The following is a 26,174-nucleotide window of genomic DNA, read 5'->3' as shown; positions in this document are numbered from 1 at the left end:
GTTCCTGTCCACTTTTTGTAATGATACATCAAGTCCCAGCCTGGAGGCCTGGTCAAGAAATCCCTGCAGTCCACGTATATCTGTAACACAGGAGGAGGAGCGGGGGGGTGAAATTAAATAAATAAATAAAATAGAAAAGAAAAAAGTCAGTGCATGAACCTCCTCCAGCTAGGCAAGCAGCACTAATTAGGTGGAAAAGATTTTTTTTCACTTTTTTTCCTACAGTGCTCTCTGAAGAAGAGTATTCCACACATCCATTTTTCATAGTGAGTACCAACAGGGAAACTCCATCAATTGCCTTTCCTGAGGTCTGAGAATGACTCTTAGGAAGGGCTAGTTCATGCATTTGGGTGGCTCTCCAAGCCTCCCCAGAGGCTCAAGGCTACAAGGTTTAACACTGCAGAGACAACAAAGTCCCACCCCAACAGAATCACAGGTCAAATGCAGTAGTCCAGGAGCAGATAAATAAGCAGGGGATAAATCACCCACACCTGAACTTCTCACTTTCTGTGACCTCACCTAGTTGCTTTTCCCAAGGAACAAATACAAGATCCAGAACATACACAGCCTTCCTTTTGGCTTACCCTTTTTTCCCTGTCCTGGAAATAACCTGCCTAACCAGAGGTTTGCCATTTATCCATGAACTCACAAAAGAATACACAAAGCTGCAGTGTAATTACAATATGTTTTAGTGTTTAAAAACAAAACAAAAAGAAATCATGCAAACAAGCCCCTTCAAAACATGTTCCTTTGAGCTCTGTGCCTCAACTTCAGGATTATTTTAAAAAATATATTTTCCTTAACCACATTTTTGGCCATTAACATGAAGGAATAGATTTCATATGTTCGGGCTGAAATCTGCTTGCTCAAACTGTATTCAATCTTCATTCATACTCTCAGCATTTGTCTGTAATAAATGTCTGCGGTTTTATTTTGTAGTGAAATTTAGAATAAGAAAAACATCAAAACTTATATTGAAGCAGGTTGCTCTCAAAATTAGCAGTGACTCGATCACAGCTGTACCATGTCCTTAGAAACCCTTTTATGGGAAAAATGTCTAACTTGTCATGAATAACAAAGTATTGAAGCCTCTCACATTCATTGCTCATGCTTTTGTCGTTAAATTTCAGCGCATGGATGAAGTCAAATGGTGGAAGTTAGGGCAGGTTTACTGGTCTCACAGTGAAACCTTCTCTTCAGAAAATGTCACTGTAACTAACAATCTCTTCAAACTAAACTGCTCGAGCTGGTGGATAGTTTGGAGTTTTTTAAGTCCTGAAGTACCCACATTGTGACACTGCTCAGGTCAGAGGATGGAGCCCAGCCCAGCTGAAGGCAGTAGCACTCCCTGCTGCCACTCCTGACAGGGCTCTCAGCCCACTCCTGAACACGGGCTTTCATGGACACAGAATACACAGGCAAAATACTTGTCCTCCCCCTTAAAAAATGACATATGAAACCCAATATAAGTAACATCTTGTGAGGATACACCAGTTCAGCTCATGTACCAGTGCAATATATTAAGGTCAACTACCAAATATCAGACCCAAAAAAAGACCAAGCTGCCTTGAGTAGTTTCATGCCTCTATCCAAACGTGAGAATGCTTGTTAATGTGATTAATTTGGCTTCAAAAATCAGCTGAATTGCAGACAAACATCAGACTCCCTGCTGAGTTTTTAATTTTGGTTTGGTTGACATGATCATCCAGCCAGCCAGGCACACCATCAGGAAAGGTGCACTCATAAGGGCTGTGCTGATCTTTAGCTGCTCAATTCAGGCAAGTCTACAGCAGCTTTGTCCCACTATCATAAACCTTAGACTTACTATCCAAAATTCCCAGTCAGGGGGAATTAAACCCCAGGAAGGTGTTTATCGTTATGCAAGCATTTCTGGAAAGCAACAGAGGACTTCAGCACATGTATAACTGCTAAATATTGCAGGTGTGCTGAAATAATGACAGTGACAAACAACTATAATTTACAGGTTAAAGCATTTCACAAAAGTTGTCAAAGTCAGTTCGGATTTTGTGAATTTAGATTCATTAGACAGCCTTCATTACTATACCTGTGCAAACTTTATGGATATGTGTGACACAAAACACAACGATTTTTTTTCAATGATGTTCACTCCTTCAAAATTACTGCAGTGCTTAACAAGCAGTAAAAAAATTCCCTTTCTCATGGTTTAGTAACCACTTGTCTTTCTGTGCAAGCCTCCAAAGGAAAGCTGTTTACAGAAGATTAACTGTGCTGATACTGCTCTAGGGGGTTTTTGCCTCACATTTTCAGCTGACCTGATGAACTGCTGGTTAGAAATGTTCTTGTAGACAAGTGCAAAATACTTGATGCACTTGGTCAGACTATCTGGACTTGGAAGGGCACCATATATTCCCTTTCAAACCCTTCCCCCCCAAGGAAAATGGACTATTTTCCAGTTTGAGAAATGGAAAGGATTCTGAGTTTTTCCAGCTAGGTGAGAAAGCAAAATCTGAGATGGATGAGATTGTCCAAGCTCAACTGTGCAAGCACAATCTGTGAGTTTTTCACAGATATAAGTGAATGTGAATTTATTCAGTGTTGGCAATTAGAAAGAACTGTGTGATGATACCTTCCTGAATGCTGACATGTCTGCTCACACTTGACACCAGGAAAAAGACTGAGGCTTGGTGGGAATTCAAAGGTGGAAGTGGCAACTGAAGAGAATTGTTTGAAGAGGTGACTAGCAACTTTAGGTGCCTACATAATGGAATCTTTTTTCACAAATAATTATTCACAACAATTACCAAGAGGGCAATCATTTCTTAAAATGTATCAGTACACAAATACACAAACACATGCCCATATGCAGGAGCATCTGTTTATAAGACATAATAAATTAGGCTCAGTCTTATTTTATCTGACATCACACAAGGAAGTGAGTGCCCTCATTTTTTCTCCTCCATTTAGAAGATCACAAGTCCATTCAACACCAAAGAAAAACTGAGCTTTGCTCCACAGCAGCTGAAACTGAAATATTCACAGATACAGTTATGAATTTCTTTCTACCTCTCATAATCTAGGATTCCTAATCCTTCATTTTCTTCATCACTAAAAGGAGTTTGATACAGTTCACATAGAATTTTATTAAAATAAAGGGTTCTATAAACAGTTTTGTCTGTGTAAAATACAATTGTTTCCTGTCTCTTGTAGCCTTAACAGTGCTTTTTATTAAAAAGTTTGGATTCTAATATTAGAGACTTGTCCTGGACCATTGCTAATGAAATAATTCCTTGTGCCCATTCATTTCACACTTTGTAGGCCAAGTAAAGCAATTCAAATTCTCACTTCAGTCTAGGACAAAGGACAGACCAGTTTGATATAGGTACACAACCTACAGCTACCTCTGCCTTCAGTCTTACAATTACTTGCTTTTCTCAGGTTGTAGACTACACTTGGCCTTTGAAATCACATAATCATACTTTAATTTTCTAATTACCATTCGGATTTGTGCATGCTCAGCATGAGGATATTCAGAGGCAATATTTGAACATTTCCTGTTAGAGAACATCAGTTTCTTGAAGAGGATGAAACACTTTAGAAGCAAAACTTCACTAGAAAAAATGCACTTCTCATAAAAGGGATCCATGACGCCACACAATAATTGGGTAAGTTTACAATACTCTGTGTCAACCACGGAATCAGCAGGCTGGAACTGGAACTAGAAAAAAGTGAGACAAGTTTTAAAAAAAAGGTGAATTTCTTATGAAATGTGCACCTCTTCTGTTACATCTGACCAGAGAGACAATAGAATCTCTGTGTCTGAGAGCCTTCGTCCTAATGCTGACAGATAAACCACATGTGCAGCTCTGACAACAGGAGGACAGGACAATTTTAGGGATAACCATTACAAGGAGGGAAGAAAAGCCTTGGTACACTGCTAAGATATGAATTCTGTCACTGTGACAACAAAACTAATGCTTGCCATAAATAAAGGGCTTTATTGTGCTATAAGGAATAATGGAATATATAATTTCCCGCTGGAGGTTAGGTTGGGTACTGTGCAGGCTGATTGGAACACAAATATAAAAGAATAGCACTAATGTGGCATTTCCTACCTATAAAGCTTATTGACACCTACAAAGCACTTCACTTTTATTACATTATTTATAAGCTTTTTTATACAAAAAAGTTCCTAGAGTTTACTGTAGCATTCATCTTTCATGAATTTACAGGATCTGATTCTTGGCCTTGACAAAAGAGCTTGAAGCTATTATTTCTGTGTGAAACAGCTGTGTGGCTGGGCACAGCTGGCCTTTTAGGATGGCTCATTGCAGAAAAGAATTTCCAGGAGGTAAAGAGCACTATATCGTCTTTTCAGCACCAGTTCCTAACCCCACTTGACAGAAACAGAGGCAGCACATGGCCAGGAAATATTTGACTTTGGGTGGAAAACAGCTGGAAGCAAACTGAAGTCCCAGGCTGGAGCTGGAGGCACAGCTGAAGAAGCAGCAGGATATAATTTCACATCCTGTCATTCTCATCCAAGCAGATTCTGGGAGGAATAAATGTCGTCACTGAGTTCTGTTTTCAAATAACCTACGCAAATCCTTTCACTGGTACATTTGTAAAAGGGAAAAATAAATAAGTGTGAAAAACAATGAGATCAGGCAGGAGATGGTGAGGTTTGGAGTTTTCTCATTTGCAGATTCCAGGCTCTACACTTCACACTTTTTTTTTCCCAGTGTCAGTTTTATTTGAACGTTGTTTTGGTGATATTTAAAGCAGTGAGAAGAATAACAGAGAGGCTTGGATAGTTTCATTATTTTAGCATTTATACACTTATAAAAATAAGTTTAGGTTTTCAAAGAACTGAGGATGGGTATTCAAGGCATTGTTATTTATACTTGAATTCCAAGAGAGAAGGAAAAAAAATGTTTCTTCTCTCATTCAAAGGTATACTTTATTGTCATTTTGATTCCCTTCAAATTGGACAATTATTTCATTTCTTGGCACAGAATAAAACACACATCTCCAGGATTCATTGATTTGAAAGATAAGACATAAGCACTCTGAAACATGTTTCCGAAACCACTTCACTTTCGTGGGTTTCATTCTTTTTATTTTACATTGGCTGTTCTCCCTAATTCTCACAGCTGCCAATTGTTTGCATTGCAAAAATAAGGGATAATATGCCTGGTGTTAGAAACAGAGACACATATCCTGATGATTAGTCTCATGCTGCATTGTCAGCTTTCTGAATAAATTATTTTCAATACTATCTTTGCATCCTTGCTGCAGATAATAACCTACTTGAAGGATTTGAACACATTCTAGAATTTTAGAAAACTGAAAGTGGACATACTTCAGAAGTAGTTCTTATTATTCAGTCAATAAATAACAACTTTTTTTTTCTCCAAATGCTAGAAAGATGACTATAAATGTTTCTGAAAGGGAATTATTTTGTCCAAATCGTCTAGAAGAATCAGATTTTGAACAAGCACTGAAACTTTCAATCTAAAATACTCACAGAATGATTTTAACTGCTCAAATAGAGTGATGGGACCAGAAAGTATAACAACGTAGTGTGTTACAATACATATAACTGCATTAATATTAGAACATAAATACTTATTCGAGACAAGTAAAAATGTGAAATAATATTAATAAAATGTATTTTCTACTTTTTTTCTCTGCTCTTACAATGTCTCCCCAAGTTTGTATTTCTCACTTCACCTACATCAGTTCCTCAGGTGTCTTTGCCTGCCATATTCCCACAATCAGTGCTAATATAATTTTTTTCAACAAACATTAGAACTCACATTTTCAAACTGTGTCTAATTTAGTTACCTCACTCCTAATTAGGTTTTAGTTCAAGAACTTTCTAAAAAAAAAAAAAAATCCTTCGCTGCTTGCATGCTTTTAGATATGCCGGAGTTCACAGTAACACCTCTGCAATTACATCCCAATTTCCTTGCCTTTTTTTTAATAAAGAAATGAAGTCACTAACTAAGTAGTCATTATTATAGCAAGTAGATAGAATATCAAGTACAATAAATCCATTAATTAGATTGGATACTTTTTACTATTCAGCTTAGCTAAGAAAGTTGGACCAAATGAGACGAGACAGGAAGTTCTGCTGCACTCCATGACCTGTCTCTGATACACAGAGGGTCAACCAGGAGGGATTGTGGATACTTCCCTTGAATATTCTCCCAACAATTCAGTTTGCAGTGCAAGGAATTCCTCAGGCAGGTGTGGTTTCTCTGTATTTTTTGCACTAATGATCCATGTAACCCTATAAAGCTTTCTCCTCTACACAACAGCTCAGCTTCCTTTATGCAAATGTAAACTTTCAGCATCCAAATCAGTTGACAACCAGCATAAAAACTTGGGAATTTTCAGAATCCCACTGGATCTCCCATTTCCTGATTTTACCTTTCTCTCCTGGACAGTCCTACTAACAGGGATCAAACACAAAGCAACATACCAGCACCTGCACTGCCTGACCAAACAAACCTAGCAGCTGCATAGTCCCTTCTCAAAGACATGAGAGAAAAGCAAGAAATGAGACATTTCAGGGAAAAAAAAAAGCAGCAGGCTATCAGAAATTTAAGCTTTGAAAAATGCATAGAATATTGATTCACCATTTAAGTTGAGATCACAGACTGACATTTGACCACCTCTCCACAGAAACAAAGTCCTACCATGTGTGTTTTGATCCAAGCATCAGGGTTAACCAGATGCAAACTTCTCTGAACTCCTTGTAACACCAAAGGTTGAAGTTTCTATAATAGCTGCAGAAATTTTCCATACTGCCCACATCAATATTATTTTCAGACTTTCAAAGATAAAAACTACTTTGAATAAAGTCAAATCACAGGTTATTTTCTCTCCCAAACAGATGGAATAGGGACAGAATGCACCACAAAGCCAGATGTGTTGCATGCGCAAACAGATGCTTCCAGACTCATCATAAAAGGTTAAAAATATTTAAGTTACTCTGCACAACTGATGTTTCACACCTGAAACAGCTGATCCAATCTGAAGGTAACTGGAGCTTCTCAGGAGGCCCAGAAGCACAAAAGCCTTTTAAAGGCTACAACAGCCCTTTCACATTTAGCATGAAAGGTCAGCTACAGGTCTCTCCTGCTGGATTTTAACACTTAGCATTCAAAAGCACAAGGGAAAGCACCTCAGGAAATTCATTACTGTTGGAAAAAATGTGGACATATGCTACAACTGATGTAAAAATGGAATTCACTGAAGAACCAGCATTTCTATTCAAATCATCCATTTGATTCTTCCAAGTGCAATAATTGCCAACTGTTTGCCCAATGGTCACTGAAATGAGTTGTAATAGCTTCTCACCTCACTACTACTGTTCATATATTAAAATACCTTTCAAGACACTGCACAGTGCAACTGCTGTATCTTCTTGTGAAACCAAAAATAGCTGTACTGGCAGAAAATATGCTTCTGCTGATGTATAGCCTCAGTTGAAATGAAATATTTTTCACATAAACTAATTTCAATCATTGCATTAAATTGCTGAGTTTAATATTTACTGTGACTGAGTACCAGAAATCTAAACATCAATCCACCAGTACCTTAAGAAAGCACATCTTTTTTTCTCTTGAAGGGCTGAGATGCAGCTTTCTGAAGTCATATTATTTTACATTAATAACTGAATTAATAGTACCCATTTAAGATGTTGGGACTGTAAGCCTGTCAGCTTTCACAGAAATGTAGCTGTTACTGTATGGAAACTTTGGTCATTGTACTTCAACATTTGAAGAACACCCTTCAGAAATAAGACCAGTAACCCTAAACTAGGGATAAGAAAATGCAAGCAAAAGCATCCCAAAACAAACCAAATGTGCCAAGGGCATACCTGAAATAGAGAGGCAAAGGTTCTCTCTTCTCATTCAGAGAAAATCAGAAGTCACCTGAGGATCTGAGAGATTCATTCTGTGTATGCAGAGCTAAATGTCCAACAGATAAGTCAGAAGTTCACCCCTTGGGATTTAATGGATTGCAGAGTAAGTCTCTCTCTTGTTTAAGTCAGCTTTAAATACTGCACATTCTGATCTCAAGAGAGACAGCAATGGAATTACTGCAGATAAAGAAATTAAATCACCCCTTGAGGAAAGGCTACTGGCAGGGAGACCTTGTCCTTTCACATGTGTGACAGTAATTATTGTGTGTGTTCATACAACACCTTTCAGCTAAAGATCCCAATGTACTTCATTAACACCGGGACAGTATAAAAAAGTAAAAATACACGACACAGGAGCTTGTTGCTCTTGTCTACTTAACTCCAAGTTAGCAAATAATAATTTAACTCTCTGTTGGCACAGCCTCACTTGGAATATTGTGTGCAATTTTGGACACCAAAATATAAGCTATAAAGCTATTAGAGAGCGTCCAAGGAGGCCATGAGGATGGTGAAGGGCCTTGAGAGGAAGCCATGTGAGGAGAGGCTGAGGTTGCTTGGTCAGTTCAGCCTGGAGAGCAGGAGACTGAGGGCAGACCTCACTGCAGTCACAACTTCCTCCTGAGGGTCAGGTGAGGGGCAGGCTCTGATCTCTGCTCTGTGTGACAGTGACAGGAGCCAAGGGAGTGGCCTAGAGTTGTGTCAGGGCAGGTTGAGGCTGGATATCAGCAAAAGGTTCTTCACAGGGCAGTGGTCACAGCTCCAAGGATGACAGAGCTCAAGGAGCATGTGGACAATCCTCAGGCACATGATGGGACTCGGGCATGGTGCTGTGAAGGGCCAGGAGTTGGTCCCAAGGATCCTTGTGGGTCTCTTACAACTCAGTTTATTCTGTGATTGGAGAAAGTTTCTCTCATTTCTGTAGGTTCAAGTAAAAGTTATGTGTCTGAGCACACAAAGAGCAGAGAGGACATCAGAGTCAGCTCTAATGCTGTTGGCACCCTCCAGGGATGGAGCTTTCACTGAGGAAACCTTCTCTGTAAGGTTACTATTTCTCTACCGGTCTCAGATTTGTCATAACCAAGTCCTTAATGATGTTAATTTTGTACTATCTCCAACCTCCTGCGCTGCCACTTGGGCAGGTTTCACTCCAGTGCTCACTTTGCAGAGCATTCAGCACCAGGTGGCTCAGGGGCACTGAGCCTGCTCCCCCGGAGCCCTCCCTGACTGGGTGGGCAGCTGGCTGCAGGTCTGACTAAGGCTCTGTCACCAGAGCACAGGCACCAGATGGACACCAGCTCACCAGGAGCCCGAGCTGCACAGAGCTCACTGCCCTGCCAAGCCCATCCTGGGCCTGGCCAACGTTTGCTCACATGCTGGCAAGGCAACGACAACGGTGGGCATATTTTTAGCTCAGAAACAGGGAAGAAGGACCCTTTGGACAATCTTTATTTTATTTACATGGTGTCCATCAGGCTGTAAGCAGTATGGTTGTATTGGCAGTTTGCTATCCAAGGAAATCAGTTTGACTCACAAAGAGCATTTTTATACAGACATCAAATTTGGAAAAAGAGGAAAAAAATACATCCTCCTTTAAATTCCTTATTTTTAAAGCCCATTTTTGCAATATAGTTTCCATAAGGCTCTGCAGAAAAATGCAAAGGGATAAAAAAATCAATTGTAGACTCCTCTTTTCTCCAGTGTTTTCTGACAAAAGCAAGATGAGAAGGATCCCTACTGAGATAACAAATCTCTTGGCAGAAGAAAAAGGGAATTGAAAATAAAAACTAAGTTCATGTCACATCTAATGACCACCAATTACTCCCTCTTGTAGGAATCTGCCAATAACAAACAAAGAGAAAAAATCAATTGCCAATTATTCATTTGCATCATGACAACTACTGTAGTACAACAGCAAACACAAGTACTCCATTCTCTAACAACAGGACTCTGAACCCAGAGTGGGGGGAAAAAAACACATAACCAACATGCTAGAGAACAAAAAAACATAGATCTTGGTTTTGTTCATCAGCTAAAACCTCCTCGAGCTTCCCTCTTTTAGCTCCATGCTTTAGGAGCAAAATGGGTAACGACTACTGAAAAGACAACTGGTCACTCTGAGGTGGAACGCTGCAGCAGGACTGCTGTCAGAAGGCTCTCCACCCATCAGATTGCAAACAAAATAAGCACATTTTTACAAACTGAAAAATGAGATGTTGCAGGCCTTACTCTCACAAACATTCAAGTCTGTATTTTGCACTGTGTGAGGAAACTCAACGCCAAGTCCCCTCCCACGTACAAGATCTCTCAACATATGAATATAGTGCATAGCTACTACACACTGCAATTTATTCCTTTGATGATGATTATCAGGACAAGCACTTAAAATGCACAGGACACACATCTTTCTGGATGTGAAGCCATTCTTTCCCAAAACAGCAATAAAATACACAAGCAAAAAAAAAAGCTTCCCAGCTTTTTAATCACTCCTGTGCTACTCTTCTCTCCAAGCTACAATCCTGATAGTTTAACAGCTTATGTTCATGATGGAATATCTGGTCTTTGTGAAGGCACTGTAAACTTTTTTTTTTTCCTACAGAGCAACAGCAAAGAGAAATATTTACAGGCTTAGGACAACAGTGTCTCTTCATTAAATACTCAGCTGTAGAAAAGGATAAATGGTAAACAAATACCCGAGGAGTCAACCCTTCACATCCAAAAGCAAGACATATTTGGGGTTCTCAGTCTACTTCAGTGGCAGTAGGGGAGCTCTATTTGCCTGTTTATGAAATTGGGGCTTCCAATAGCATCTCCTTTATCTGTATTTACAAGTAAATGAATTGAGAGATCTATCTGCCTCAGTAAATTTAAATTTGATTGTAACACTCAGAGACGAAGCAACTCAACTCCCCCAAAATCTGACAAGCTTTTATCCACTTATCACAGCCATTAATCTGAAGGCCATTTAGGAAGTCCAATACACCCTAAGGTTAATATTTCAAGAGGTCTTACCTTTTCCCCCCTAATTAACTTCACTCCTTAGCTAATGTCTTCTAATTTACTGGAAAGGAGTCAGGCAACTCCAAAAGTCACCAGAGGAAATGTCATCATTAAAAAAGGATGTGAAGGACATCTCTGGCTGAGCAACAGCATGCAGGTGCTGCTATCTTTGGTGGGTGCTGGCAAATCCACGCATCTGAACATAGCTCACAGGAGCAGACACTGTGCTAATTTCAGCTACTTTAAATAAAGCAATGGCTTGGAAAAGGACAAGATGTTGTGCCAGAAAGGATAGGATAATATTTTACTGCCAGACATCTCAAAGTCCATCAATCAGGTACAGACAAGACTAATGTAATTACTGACTCCTTTTCTGTTCTTGTGGAGAAGCTGGAAAAAGGAAAACAGAAACCCCTCCTTAAGAAAAGATTACAATTGCTATAATGCACTGAAAGGAAAACAAAAAATATTAAAACTATAGCTAATAAATCCACATGACTTTCACATATTCCATTTTCTGAGGGAAAGAAAAATCTAAATCTGCTGAGTTCAGAGGAACAATTCAACTATGTGATGTTTTATAAAGACATGGAAAATCTATTTGAACTCAGGATGAACCATACAACATTTTTATTTTTATCTTTTATCCTGCTCTTCACTCCAGGCAGAATCAATTTCAGGTTTTTATTCTAGGGACACAACACATCAACACAGCACACAGCTTTAAGATAACTTCCACATAGTTTAATTAATCATAAAAGGAGCAGATGAGAACTAACAGTTCTCATTCTACTAAATTTTTTATGCACCAACTATAGGTAAGACCTCTTGCAGCTGTCTTGGGGTTTGAGTTTATTGATCATGACAATCACCCCATTATGTATGTTCCTAAATAATATGTTCAAGCACTTCTGCATCTGAAATATATTTGGTTGCTACAATTAATAACTTGAGCCAGGGGAAGCAGGGTTAGAGGCTTCTTCTCAGGAGAATGTGACCCAGATCTCTGAAAGGCAACTTAAGAATGCCAGCTGGAAATCTATGGAAGGCAATATAACACTGAAAGGGGTTTTTGTTTGTTTGTTGTTTTTTGGTGGTTTTTTTTTCCCCCTTAGATTTCCTTGTAATTTTATCCTTGTAACTTCCTCCTTTGAGCAAAAATGAGGTTCATTCCAGTTCAGGCATTTCTTCAGATCTCTTCACTCACTCATATAATCATTTTTCTCACTGTCAAGAGGTGCTTTGGTCACGGAGTACATGAACAGATTTCATCTGCACCATCTTCCTCCTCACCCTAAACATCCCTGTATGGACCATTCACTTAAGATGCTTGTGGGTTCCTCCCAGCTCTGAATATTCTGTGGTTTATTTGGATGCATTTCCTGACACGGCACTCCACTGCCTTCCACAGCAGCAGAGACAATATAGCTGTAAACTTCAGGGAATGAGACAGCCATGTAAACTGCTGGAAACACCCTGATTTCAAAGCCTTCTAGCAAGAGGCTGCAGATACAGTTTCACACTTCATTTCTCCTGACATGTCCCCAGAAACACCACTGTGCGTATCCAGTGACAGCAAACCACACGCCCCAGCCACCTCCAAGGCTTTCATACACTAGCTACTGTTTCCATGAAAAAGAAACATTTTTTTTTCTCCTGGAAACAAGTGCTCAGTGTTTGTATGAACAGAGGTCTTTTGCTCAAAAGAGTGGAATGAATGATCAGCAAAATGTGCTTTAACACCGGAAAAAGAGAGAGCTGGAAGTTGAGCTCTTGAGATTTAGAAGGTCACTGACTGTATTCTTTAGATAGCAGGGCCTTTTTTTTTCTTTTATTATTTTTTTATGTAGAAAGAGTCAAATATTAAAAATATCAGCTTATCGGTCTCTGGATATATTATAAAATAGTATCCTGATTTCTGTTTTTTTTTATGCACTAAGTCTTACAAGCAAACAAACAGACATTTTCCTGTGCTTTCCAAATTTAAATCATAATTTTTCTGATTTATACTTCAATTATTGAAGCATACTCTTTTAATTGACCTTTAATGAGTGAAATAAACCCCTATTCTCCTCTTACAGAGACCCCACTCATCTCTAGATGAAGTGATCCATGATTGATTTATTGATTCCACAATGTTGAGAGATTTACTTACAATATATATAAGTATATATATTTTATATATACTTATATATATTATATACATATATAAAAATATATTTTTTATATATATTTCTTTCCCAGCCCCACAAGAATAAATCTGAGCAAAACCATGAAAATCTGCTTAAATCTCTGTAGCACAAGAGGCAGGAGGGGTTTCCATTGCTATAGCAATAAAAAGCAAGCAATAAAAGCATTTCCCTTGAGCAGCCATGGTACTGTATAAGTGCAGAAGCTAAAGGAGGTATATTAGGATGAATATAGACTAGTTAATTGGGGATAAACACACCAGGAAAATAAAAAGAGCCTTTTTGAACTTTGCAGTATGCTGATGACAATTTGAAGAGACAGTGAGTAAAAAAACCTACTTAGAAAAGAAGAAACTGAATCATGTGAAATTCGCAGTGGATTTAGTGAAGTGCATAGTCCCATGGGCTAAAGAGATGTGAAGAGAGATAGTAAGGTTGACTGTGAAAATGAAAGAACTGGACACTGAAGAGTGCCATGGGAATATTGAGGCAAATTCTTCCAGCAACTACTAAAGAACACAAAGGAAAGAACCAACACAAAGTGAAGTGTATCCTCAAGCCTGCTACTTAGTTTACATTTTTGACCTGGTTCTGAAGAAAGAAAACAAACAAATGAACAAACAAATCCAAAACCACCTACAAACCAAAAAGGAGTTGAGAATAATCAAAATGAACTGTTCAAAAACTTTTTATATTTTCTGATTTTATAATTCACTCCTGCAAATTATTTTTGTGGCATTTATCTGAAAATGCCTTTGATGCTTTATATGATCCTATGATGCTTAATTTCTATTCTTCATTTTTTATCTAATCCATCCCTTATTCCCACTGCAATAAATAGTCACTTTGATTTACAATTCTCTTCAGGCAACTGAGCAGCATTATATATATTTTTATATATACACATAAAACAATTGATGAAAACAAAATGCAAGTTCATATTTCATAAGGTATGTTATTTAAGACAAGGGTTTGAATTTGGTTTTTTTTCAATTTCTAATTGTATTTACAATTTTAGTGTGACACTGTCAGTACAAAAATTAAAATAAGCTGCAAATATAGCCTTTAAAGATACAAGCAGCTGTTTCTTGCATTTTCTACATAAATAATATAAGTGGAGAGTCAAAAGAACAGGTTATACTAAAGAGACTTAAAACTCAAGGTTGAATATCATTCTGTTTTCAGAAACTACTACTTTCTCCTTGTTAAAGACTTTCCAAAGGTCTGCATAGACACTCAAATGTCTGATGTCTCAGACTCATCAGATGTCTGATGTCTATTTTTGTTACAGCCTGCACTTCAACTAATTTGAATGTCTCATATTAGTGCTCTAATTATAGATTTCATATAATCTGATTACTGTTACAAACATAAGGGTCAAGCTCCTCTTAAAGCTGCCTGGTTCCTTTTAGGCTCTACAGAAAGTAGCTGAAAGTGACGTTAAAATCAAAGTTATTGTACCCTGCAGGTTTATTAAATGGATCAGATACAAATTTTTTGGATTATGCTTCAGGGAAAGCAGTAATTCCATAATTTTTTTTCAATGGGCACATATAACTAATGGCAACTTAATAGTTAGAGTTTATTTTTCTTCACAGCCATAGTTATCAAATTTTAATGTCATTTTTTTGGTGCTGGATTCAACTGCCTCCATCTACTCACCTCTACTCCCAGAGCACCGTCACTCTTATTCCTCACTCACATCTCAGTCATTCCCTCCATGGAATTGTTAATGGTCTACAAACTTCTCCCCTTGCCCCACAAAAAAGACTCTGCTCCACTCTTTAAAGCGTCTCTGAAACTGGGGCTCAGTGGAAGAGCAGGCAGAGCTGCCCTGAGCACTGCAGGCCAGCCAGAATGGCCACTGACCTGTGAGGAATGTGGCCAGGCAGGGGCAGGGAGCTGGAGAGCCCCTACCCCAGCAGGGCCCTGCTACAGGTGACTCTACAGCACCATCACCAGTGTTCCAGGATCCCACCCTGCGTCCCTGGAGCTCTCTGGAGTCCCTGCCAACTGCACATGAGCTTTGCTGTTCCCACACCTCCCGGGGCTGCTGCAGCAGGGGATGGCAGGGTGGAGGAGAGGGAAATAGGGCTGTGAGAGCAGGGAAGGAGAGGAAGCAGGGGGGTTTATTCTGCAAAGGCATCCCCTGGACTGGAGAACCACAGCCTTGCAGGATGGTGGGACCCAGCTCTGACTTGGAACACAAACAATCAGCTCCTGAGGGTTGAGGGTCCAATGTTCCACTTCAGCAGCACCAAACTCATGCAAGGAGTTAATAACTCATAATAATCAGGCCAGGATTATTCCCTACAAGAACAAATACATTCAGAAAAGATGTTCTTCCAGGTTTAGCAGTACTTTTTTTTATATAGACTGCTGCAGAATTAGCAAGGTAAGACTCCACAGCACATCAGAATCCCCCATTACTGTGGGTGGCAAGGTACCCTGCCTTTCACATGGACTCTGAGGCTCAGTGTGTGCAAGCTCTTAGCTCAGTGTCCCCCTCTGCCTCCTCTCCGTTTGCCTGACAGAGGCTAAGATCAGAAAAGACAGCTTGCTCTGACGTTTCCAGGTGGAGAAAGAGGCAGGCAAAGCCAGTCCATTTGGATAGAGGTGGGATGGCCAGCTCACAGAGAGAAAATGCCAGCTCTCCATACAGGAGCAGATGAATTTTTTTCATGGCTCCCTGCTGCTTTGATCCTGAATAATCTGTAGCTAACTGTGTTCATCAGCCTGTGCTTGTCAGGCTGACATGCCCTTCCCTGCAGGTGGCCATCCCAGAAACCATCATCCAACTATTTTGCACAGGCAATAATATTAGGGAAGCAATGGCAGGGAACCTTTTGGTACTAGCAGACTTTGATCATGATAATGCTTATTAAATCTGATACACTGGATGAATACACCCAGTTTTATTACTCAGCTAAGGAATTGTATTATAATGCATATAGATAGTCACATTCTGACATTAACCAAGTGCTTGGGCTATGGAAAGAAGTAAAAAAGATGTAGGGAGAAACTTTGAAAATCCTGTCAAGTGAATAGAACCATGATTTAAGTGATAAGAACACTCAGTCTTTTCATCACATACAGATAGGGTACAGTTAGAGAGAGATGAGTACTCTGACTACCAGACAGCATGCCTGGAAATGCAAAAATTTACTTTGTGATTAAAATGTGACTTGTACCACTGACTGTGATTAGTCTTCATCTGTTTTAATAACTTTAATATTACAAAGCTAAATTCTCTATGTTTATTACATGTGATTATTATTTTATAAAATATCCTGACGGCAATGAGCCAGAAAACAAGAGGGAATACTTCCAGACTCCATTTTTACTCTTAAAAATGCCTAAATGACACAAAGGCATCTGTAACTGTGATTTTCGATATGTAATTCCCAACTACAACTGGAAGAAAAGTAAATCTTTTCCACATTCTAGCATTTCATTTCATCTTGGAAAAAAAATCATAATATCAAACATACATTTGAATAAATAACTTGCCAATGCCTCTTCATGAAGTTTTATTTCATTATCAAGTTATCACGAATTTACTTCTTTATGGCAGCCTAACTTGCAAGTCAACCACCCAGTGATAGGTCCTGTCAGCACTTGATGAGAGAAGATTCATTCTCAGAGGAATTACATATCCCAACAAAGAGGGAAAGTGAGGAAAGAAAAAATTAGAGCAAAATTATTTAATCTTTAGAATTGTACTAGAAGTAAACCAGAGAAGATCTTAGAGGCTTCCTACACTTACACTATTCATCTCTGGCTTCTGGCAAGTCCCTCAGGATCATATTCATTGACATAGAGGTCTGATGTTGTAAAGAGGCGACACTTGTAACAATTTCAGAACTTTCCAGTCTATTCCCCAGTAAAACTGTTAAGCTCCTGGATGCTTTTAACACTATTCTAAAACAAAGCCCTAAAATTTAATTCTGGATTTCTCTGCCTCCACTCCCCATCTAAATCATTTAGAGCATTATTTTACATGGTTATTGCAAGGACAAAATGCTTTAAAGTGAGTAAATTACCCAAATTCTACATTAACAGCAGCAATATTCAGTTAATTTAAATAGATCATTAAGAAACACATACAAAGGCTCAGAAATCCCTTGCATTTTATCTTCATTAACATCCAAGCATCTGTGAACCTGGCAGTGTTTGGTTAATGGTTGCACTTGATGATCTTAGAGGTCTTTTCCAACCTTAATGATTCCATTCAAAGCCAACCACATTAAAGGAAAAGCACTCCCACATCACCAGTTTTGTCTTCTCTGCCTTGTCCACCAACTGCATCTCTGCACAGCCCACTTAAAAGCTGAATATGGCTTCTCCTTTTGTACTACAATGCATTTTACAAAAATATTTCAGCAGCTAGTCCTGGACAAGGGCAGTGTGTTGTGCTGTACTCAGATATTTCAAAATTAGGTAAAAGAAGTATTTGTCTCTTACCACAATTTCCCTATTTCAGATCTGCCCTGAACATCATAACTGTTGCCATAAGCTACTATAAAGCAGTGAGTGGACTGAAGAAAGCTGACTCCATCCCAGCCAGACTTCTACACAAATCATCCACTGCATTTTGCTTTTGGCAACATTTGCTGCTTTTCCACTCCTTGTCCTGCCTTAGAACAGCCCCAGAATTTAACCAAAAGTATGAATTTTCAACCCCACAGTACAAAGAGACAATCAAAACAGCACCATCAACTCAATTTTAAAATTAAACAACAGCTAGGTTTCAGTTATTAAGACAAAATTAAGGAATATAAAAATCTTTAGCATCCACAGACTGATAGATTAAAACCATTTGAACCCCATGACAAAATCTATTTCCTTATATTGTTTACTGCCAGCATGAAGGAACTTAGTCTTTAGAGTGACTTATTAGAAATATTACCAGTGATTGTATTCAAAAATCAATTCTTGCTGAAAATATAAAAAATCCCACTAATTAAAAAGCTATATTGGCAAAATAAAGCTGGCCTAATAGGATCCTGGAAGAATCAATCACTATAATCATCTGCTGCCATAAACCCTATGAGAAGATTACAAACGTGATGCTTCAGAGGAGGGGAAAATTCCTTTAAAATATAATTTGAACTTTACTTCTGAAATACCATGACCATCATGATCCATCACGCACAGTCACTGCCCAGACCTACCATAAATCAAAGCTATGATTCAATGGTTACAATCAATCTTTTGAGAGCAAACGGTGCTGCCATGTCCAGTACATGCATTTCAGATTACTCACGATGAAGGCTGTGCTAGTAAACGGCAAGCAAAAAGTTGAGAGAGAGCACACAGGGCTAATAAAACCTTCCACAACAACTAATTAAAGCAAACAAACTGAAAAAGACAGAAAAGCAGCACAGAGGTGCAGCTGAAGCAAAGCTGTAGGGCCTAAGCTGTATGTGAGAGTGTGATGGTTTAGACATCAGGAATTAAAAAAGCTTACTCAAAAGAGATGTTATATACCACTCTATCAGAGGAAGCAAACGACCTTGGAAGAAGTTCCAGCTGTGAAAGAGTTATTCAGGTAGAAAAATGACCAATTACCAGAATATAATTGGTGGCTGTTTTGCAGGAGCCTCAGAAAGTGAAGGTCCTGGGAATGGATTTTATATAGGAACCAAGTTATTTGCCCATTTTTCAGCTTGAGAAAGGTCCATTTCAGGCTACTCACACTTACAAACAAGAACTCAATTTTAAAAATCAGACCCAGTTAGACCTACAATACATTTTAAGTCTAATGTAAGCCTATAGCAACAGAAAATCTCACTATGTATGTCCAAAAAAATCCACAAGTAACATCAGGTTAAATAATCTGCCAAGCTATTCCAGAGACTTTTTAACCAGCATCTTTATGTCTACTGTATCTTGCTACTAGAAAGCATTTTGACAGTCTGAGTTGCTGTGTTGAAGAACCACCATAGACAAGGTGCTTTAGACAAATACCTGATGCAAAGACTTTACCAGGATAAATTATTTTATACTTGCATTTCCAAAAAGTAAATCTAAATTCAATGATTGGAATAAATCATCTTCAAGGTGTGCTCAAATAATTCAGGCAATCTATTTGAAGTCTTCCACTTCCATGCAATAAATTGTGAGAGACAAATCATGAAGCACTGTTTCCAAGTAGCATAACCTCCATTCACCACAGGGGCTGAACTTTTAATAGAGGAATTGCTATCATTTCCTGTGAGGAATTAGAATGGCTTTTCTCCAGTAAACTGTATATGTCTATTAAACAAAGTTATGGTGGGATACAGAAGACAAACATTTAAACTCAATGTCAAGAGTTTTCATTTTAATTAAAGCAATTTCCAGTTTAAAGGAAATGAATATCCAAGAAAGCATTACAATTAATCCTTCCCTTCAGAAGTAGCACTAAAATTCAATTAGGAGTGAAATATGATTATTTCACTTCAAATCTTGTAATCTAGAATAAAAAAATAAAAGATTCCATTGTGTATTTATTTGGCAGTAGCTCAACAGAGTTAGGTATCAAAGTCCTTAACAGAGTTCTGAAATTCCAATTTCAGCTTTGCTGGTTTCCCTCATAAACTATAGATCAGTGATAATTATAGTGCAAAAATACATTTTCTTTCTTCAAATTCTAAGTATAAATATTAGTGAGGAGTACCACTACATTTTAGGGTAGGAAGAAACTGCAAACCCTCTGCCTGCATAAAGGTCATCTTACCTCTTCTAATTCAAAATGAGACATTTGAGAACAGACAAAATACACAGTTTAAACATAGTAAGAGGGTTAAATGTCATTTCAACTCTGTCTCCAATTACTGCACACAACAAGCATTAATTTATTAATAGGAGTTTAGGGAATATTAATAGGAGTTTAGGGAATCCAACCAAACAACAACCTGAGCATGAAATTCCCATCGTCTTTGGAAGGGCTGTCTTGGAAATTTCTGCTTGTCATTTTGACTAGAATAAGAGTGTAAGAGAATTTACTATCCAAAGTGCTCATAAATTTAAGCAAATTGGCATGTTCTAAGAAGACATTTTTCTGCAGACAAGCTTTAACATTTCTGACCTGCTCAAATGCTAACTCATCTTCCAGTATCCTTCCTATGTGGCATTTCTTTCATCCCTTTCTCTCTGGCTGAACTGCAGAAGCAGTTTCTCCATCCTCTTTCCTGGAGACTTTAATGGCTGTACATTGGGTCAGCCAAAAAGTAGCTGCTCCTTTCTTCATAATATTTTTACTGTCCCCTGTCAAAACTGTGATTTATTCTCCTATTTTTGATGTTGAATATGTACCCTTTGGAGTTTTTGTAGCAGCCACTGCACTTTTTCCAGTCCACAAAAAATGCTGGTTATTTTCCCACTAGACTGTATCACCCCTGCGAGGAAAACTTTCAGCAGCACAAGTGACAGTCTGTTAGCTCAAGCTTGGAGCAGTGTCTTTCCTCATGTTCCCTCTCCGTTTTCCACTCTGCTCTTTTGCAGCGCTACACCAAAACCATCAATTTCCCCTGCCAGTGTGCAAGTTCCTGATATCTACCCACCTTTTGCTGCACTTTCCGGAACTTCTACAATTAAAAATGTCTAAAATTAGAATTTTATCCTTTCAGAATACAACACTTTCTGGACATGAGTCTTGCTTACAGAAAAGCCAGAAATCTCGGAGAAATTTCATCATTAATTACAGATGCACACAAAACAAGAATAATACACTCCCATGTATTTCATTTACACATGTCTATACACACACAGGCATTATGCACACAAAACAAGAATAATACACTCTCATGTGTACATGTATTCATTTATACATGTCTATACACACACAGGCATCCTCTCACCATGTTTTTGTGTCACTTTAAAAAGTTCAGAACAAAGTCTGGCAACAGTTATTTAATGTCTGGGAACTCAGCAGCGATTTGAGATGAACAAAAGCCTCTGTCACTCCCAATGCAGAATGAGTGAGATTTCAGCTGTTATCAATGGGTACCACCTCATGGCCCACCTGCAGCACTGAGCAGAAAAGCACCTGAACTGTCTGGGACATGGCCCAGTGCACACCCTTCAGCTTTTGCCATTCTCACAGTGCAAAGCTCACAACAATTTTGCACCACAGTCTTTAGATCTGTCATCAGCAAGGTGGAAATTCAGTAAAGATGCCCTTAGGAGAGCATTCAATTCTACAACTATGAGAAGTTTGTAGAAAGGTAGAACAAAGCTTATTTGACTAATCAACGTTGTATTAAATTCACCAAATGAAGGGATTTTGTAAGACCCCAGCTTTTCAAAAGTTATATGCACCCACTTTGAAAAATAACAGCAATATGAGCAATAAAGTCCTCATTTTGAAAACTACACTATATAGAATCAAAAAGGTATTTCTCTGCTAAGGAGAAAAACTCTCAAGGCCTTTAATCTCTCCTCAATCAGATACCATGATTCTTTCACTGTTTCTTCTATTTTAGATGGAACAGGAGAAGTAAAGGGTAAACTGGACCACTTGAAAGACCTATTATCTGCTTATTACCTTACTAACTTTGGCTCAGTGTGCAATTTCTAGTGGATTGTTCCTGAAAATAGCCCTGCACTGACAAACTCCTGGAAGGAAATATTACCCCCAGCAGCAGCGAGACATAACTTACACTGAGCTGCTCTGTTTCTTGGGTTACTCTGTAGGCAGCCACAGCCCATCACAAGCTCAATCTCTCCAAGTAACCAACTCCTCTCCTTCAGCATCAGACATGAATCTATCAGCAATCCTGGCCCAGGAAGGTTGCTGCTGAGACACCCTGTTCCATGTTCCATTTATACATGTCATCATTTAAGAACAAATCTATGAGTTAATATACAGAGCTCACCACTGATTGAAGCCTTTTTAATAAGGCCCCTGAACAGTTGCTTTTTAAACTGTTTCTCCTTAAAAGTTTTATTTATTTGGGAAAGCCTTTCACACTCCAGGAATTCTGCAACTAACTACTGATTTGAAGTGAAACATTTATGCTGTCCTTGTCACCATGGCACCCAGCACATCCCAGTCATTTATTTGATGATTCCTTCCTGTTTGCTTATTTCAAGCATGCTGGTCCAGCATTCATGAAGAAAATTCCTTTGCTAGCTTAAACATATAATCCTGAAGATTTCAACACTAGCTCACAAGCACTTAGCTCTACCGTTTCCACTGATTTGTACATTTAAAAATGAAGGCAGAGGTTGGAAAATGTGAGGCTAATATCACCTGTCTGACCACATCAGGTCTTACTGCAGGCTGTGAAACAGCCTCTGAGCATGTAACCACTTTTCAGTAGTGCTAGAAAAACACCCTCTATAGTACATTATCCTGAAGATAAATAGGACCACACCAAATGATTCAGTAAACAAGTAACACAGCTAAAATTAGATTAACCCCTCAGTGCAACATGTTGCATGGGCTTCCTGAACAAATTGTTTAACAGCCTCCATCCCTTCCCCTCATCGCTCCACCAACTCAGGCTTCACATCCTTCAACCTCTGCCACCTCACAGGTGCAGACTAATGCTCCCCCAGCATATTGGCACATACACAGAGACAAATCAATTCTCCCTTTTCTCCCTGTCTCTTTCCCCAAAATGAGGTCAAACTTAGCAGAAAAATACCCATTTTTCTCTACAGCACTGAGCTGTGCAGTGCCCCAGACAGGACAAGACCATTTCAGGAGCAGGGAAGCAGGGCTGTGCACTCACCTGTCCCAGACCTGGGCACAGAACTGCTCACACCCGCTCCCCTCCCCATGCGCTCCAGATTCCCATGTGGGACTGCCATGCTCCCAGGGTGCAGCACGCACAACAGGAGCTCAGAAAAATTCCTTCCTCTTTCATATTTTTATGACCTGTCATGGTAATCATGGAAGGCAGAAACTCAGGAGAAAGAGAAAAAGGCAATACATGCAACTTCTGCCAGATTAATTTCTTTTCAGGCTGGTGGAGAGTTTAAAAAAATTTTAAAAGCATGATTCACTTCCTATTATTCACTGTGAGATCCATTCAATTACTGCTCTAACAGTACATTGGAGCAGGGATAGCTCAGACACAGGGAAAGGTCAGTCTGACCTCTGCTTCTAAAGTCTGCCTAACACTTGCTTACAGATCATTCTCTTCCAAATGCAATGGCAGAGAATGCACGCATACAAGTGCAGAAGGCAACTTTGCAGCTGAGGACCCACTCACTCCAGGTAAGAGAGGAGCTGTGAATTTTTAAAAAAGAAATTTCAGATTATATTTGCATAATATTAGCTGTTGGAAATAAACTTGATTTGAGGAGCTTGTCTCCAGATACAAAACAACCTTTCCAGTTTCCCAGCTTGCTTAAATGCAGTTTGCTGTGGTGTCCAGTATCCAAACTAATTATTCCTTTAGTTAAGCACCAGCTTCAATAGCATCCAATGGGTCTTGTAGCGCAAAGAACTTATAGAAGAAAAACTAGCAAAATGTGCTGTGAAAAGGGACAAAAAAATCTCTAGCAGTGTTTTCTAATTTCCTCAGTGCTAGAAGAAACACACCTTGTGGTGGATCTTGTCAGGCTGGGAAGGTGCCAGGGGGAAGAGGTGTCTTGCAGCAAGCCTTCCACACAGAGCAGCTTAGGTCAGAGACTTAGGGGTCAACTTCTGAACAAACTGGGACACATCAAAACATCAATAGAGAACCATGAGGATGACCCTTCAGAGGGAGTCAGAGAATAGATGCACCAAAGCACCAAAAACATACTTGCAATTTTGCAGTTGTCTCATAGGTGCTCATATTTTCCTGCCTTGGGGCAGGAGAGTTGGCTACAAAAGTAAGGGTTAAGTTTTTCTTTTTCAGTGGTGAACCAGCACAGAAATGTGAGGATAAAGACTGCACAATGGAGACAAACACCATTTCACCTTGTGGATTTCAGTTTCTGGAACCTTCTCCAGCCCCCACCAGCACAGTGCCCTCTTCTCTCTTTACTGAATCCCATCCTTACCATGATCCCTGTCTGTCCAGAGCTTCCTGGCCTCCCACCTTACCTCCTGGTCCTGCTCCATCTGCATTTTAACTCTCATTCAGGCCCCAAATCACCTCTGCTCACAGCCCACTGAGACTCTCAAGCCAAATACAGAACTAAAATTGGCACCATTATCTCTGTGTAATACAAACATGCTTCTCAAGGAAGGAAACTGCTTATGTTAGCATGATAGATCAGATTCTATGATTCTCTGACACCATTTAGATTTTGGGCAGGGCAGATGCAAGAATAATGCTGATTTCAAACAAGGAGAAGACAAGCACATACCATTTGACAGCTACAAATGGTAGACACAGTTTTGCAAGCTCTGCCCTGATCTGTTTTCATGCATGTGTGCCAACTCTCCCTTGCAGTTAGCAGGCAGCCCTCCATAAGAAGAATATACCTGAGGCAGCCAGAGGAGTTCCTCCGTTTTGACAAGACTGTGTGTCTGCGCTGTCTTTTGTAAAACATCTTCACAGCTGGATTCAAATTACCTTGCCTATAAGGCACCCACCTTCCCAAGCACACAAAGTGTGTTTCAGTGTGCGCTGGATTAAAACAAAAATTGAAAATTCCTTTTTGCACTGCACAAAATGAGAAGCTCTGTTAGCAGGAGCTGTTCTCCAGCTCTGAGGCTGGGTGGGCCATGACTGAGCAGATGTCTGACAGGAAATGGCATTTGACTGTCTACCCTGTCCACTCAAGGCTGCAGCATGAAGCAGCCAGAACTCTTGCCTCCAATGACAAAATCCATTAATTTCATTTCACAGCATCCTCCTCCAAAAGACCAAAGCGTCACTGAGTTTATCAAAATGCCTCTTCTGCTTGGCAGGTTAGGATACAAACCAGCACACACATATTAGAGACTACTGACAGTTCAAGGGAAACATAAATACAAAACAATTTCACCTAAAAGGACATTTAAGAGTTCTAGTATTCCCCAAGCATTTAAGCACAGTTTGGCTCTTAAATTATTAATATTGCAAAGGACATTTACAAAACAATTGTATCTGATTTAAGAGGCAAGCTGCAATCAGCTGCTGCTGATTCCCTCCCCTGCAGTTACACTCCTGTATTTTGACACAGTCATTATTTTAGCTCTAGCCAATGACACCACTAAGTGACAGCTACGACTTCAGGTGAGGAATTTATAACAGCAGTCACTCATTACAGCGGCACAAAACTTTGGAAAAGGGTGAGAGGATTTTTTTTTTCCGCATTTCAACCTATTTTAAGGCTTCAACCCACTTGGTCTCGATCTTGATGCTGAGTTTCACATTAACCCACCGTGTCAAAGTGCAACTCTTCCATTGTGCCAGGCTGCAGCACAAGATTAGAGGAAACTACTGAGTTTCAAGTGACTCTCTTAAAAAAGTCATGACTTCCATCAGTGCTCCTCAAATCTCAGCTAGGAAAATCCAAAAAAACAGCATTCAACTATTAAAGATTTCCACTTACTCCCTGAATGAAAACAGAATGAAATGCTCTAACGCAAGCTGCTCCTGTACTCTTCTCCATGCCTCAGTTTTGATCCACAAGGATCATTTTGTACAAAGTTCAGCTCAGTTAAGGGCAACACACATTTAGTTCCAGGTTAATTTCTACTATGTGAGCAAAACTCACATGGATGATTAAACCTTCAAATATTAGTGTTTATCACTTCTTTGTAAGGACAAGAATCTATCCAGTTCATAAGAGAATGTTCAGTGCTGCAAATGAAAATTTAAAAGCATTCATACATCAAAGAGTTTCCATCTGATTTCTAAAATGACAGAAGTATTCAGACCAGATACATGGACATTTCCATGAAGAATATGGAATTTTCTAATTCACACCAGTTGTTTAAAGCAGTCAGAGTTAGCAGAGCCAGCAATCCACCTCAGTAGTAAAAACTGCTATAAAAATCTTTATGAGCTGTTACAAACTGGTCTAATTATCAGAAGATTCCTGTATGCTACTTGGATGAATCAAAGATAGATAAATGCCTAACCCAAGGTTTTTCATAGGGCAGTAAACCACTATTTATCAACAAGTTGAATGTGAGTGACCCCAAAGAAAACAGGAAA

At 39.1% G+C, this 26,174-nt stretch overlaps 1 protein-coding gene across 1 annotated transcript in view; it reads right to left on the bottom strand.

The window, feature by feature from the left end:
- GRID1 (glutamate ionotropic receptor delta type subunit 1) overlaps positions 1–26,174 on the bottom strand; it is a 478,229-nt gene that overhangs the window by 213,702 nt on the left and 238,353 nt on the right. The window contains exon 4 of the mRNA XM_005417309.2: positions 1–80. This exon is cut by the window's left edge and continues 10 nt beyond it. Within this exon, the coding sequence (XP_005417366.1) occupies positions 1–80 (80 nt within the window). The remainder of the gene's footprint in view (positions 81–26,174) is intronic.

This window comes from Geospiza fortis, unplaced genomic scaffold (genome assembly GCF_000277835.1).
Source record: "Geospiza fortis unplaced genomic scaffold, GeoFor_1.0 scaffold130, whole genome shotgun sequence".
Taxonomy (NCBI): domain Eukaryota; kingdom Metazoa; phylum Chordata; class Aves; order Passeriformes; family Thraupidae; genus Geospiza; species Geospiza fortis.
Note: the sequence above shows the minus strand (reverse complement) of the source record. Positions and strands in the feature narration are given on the sequence as shown.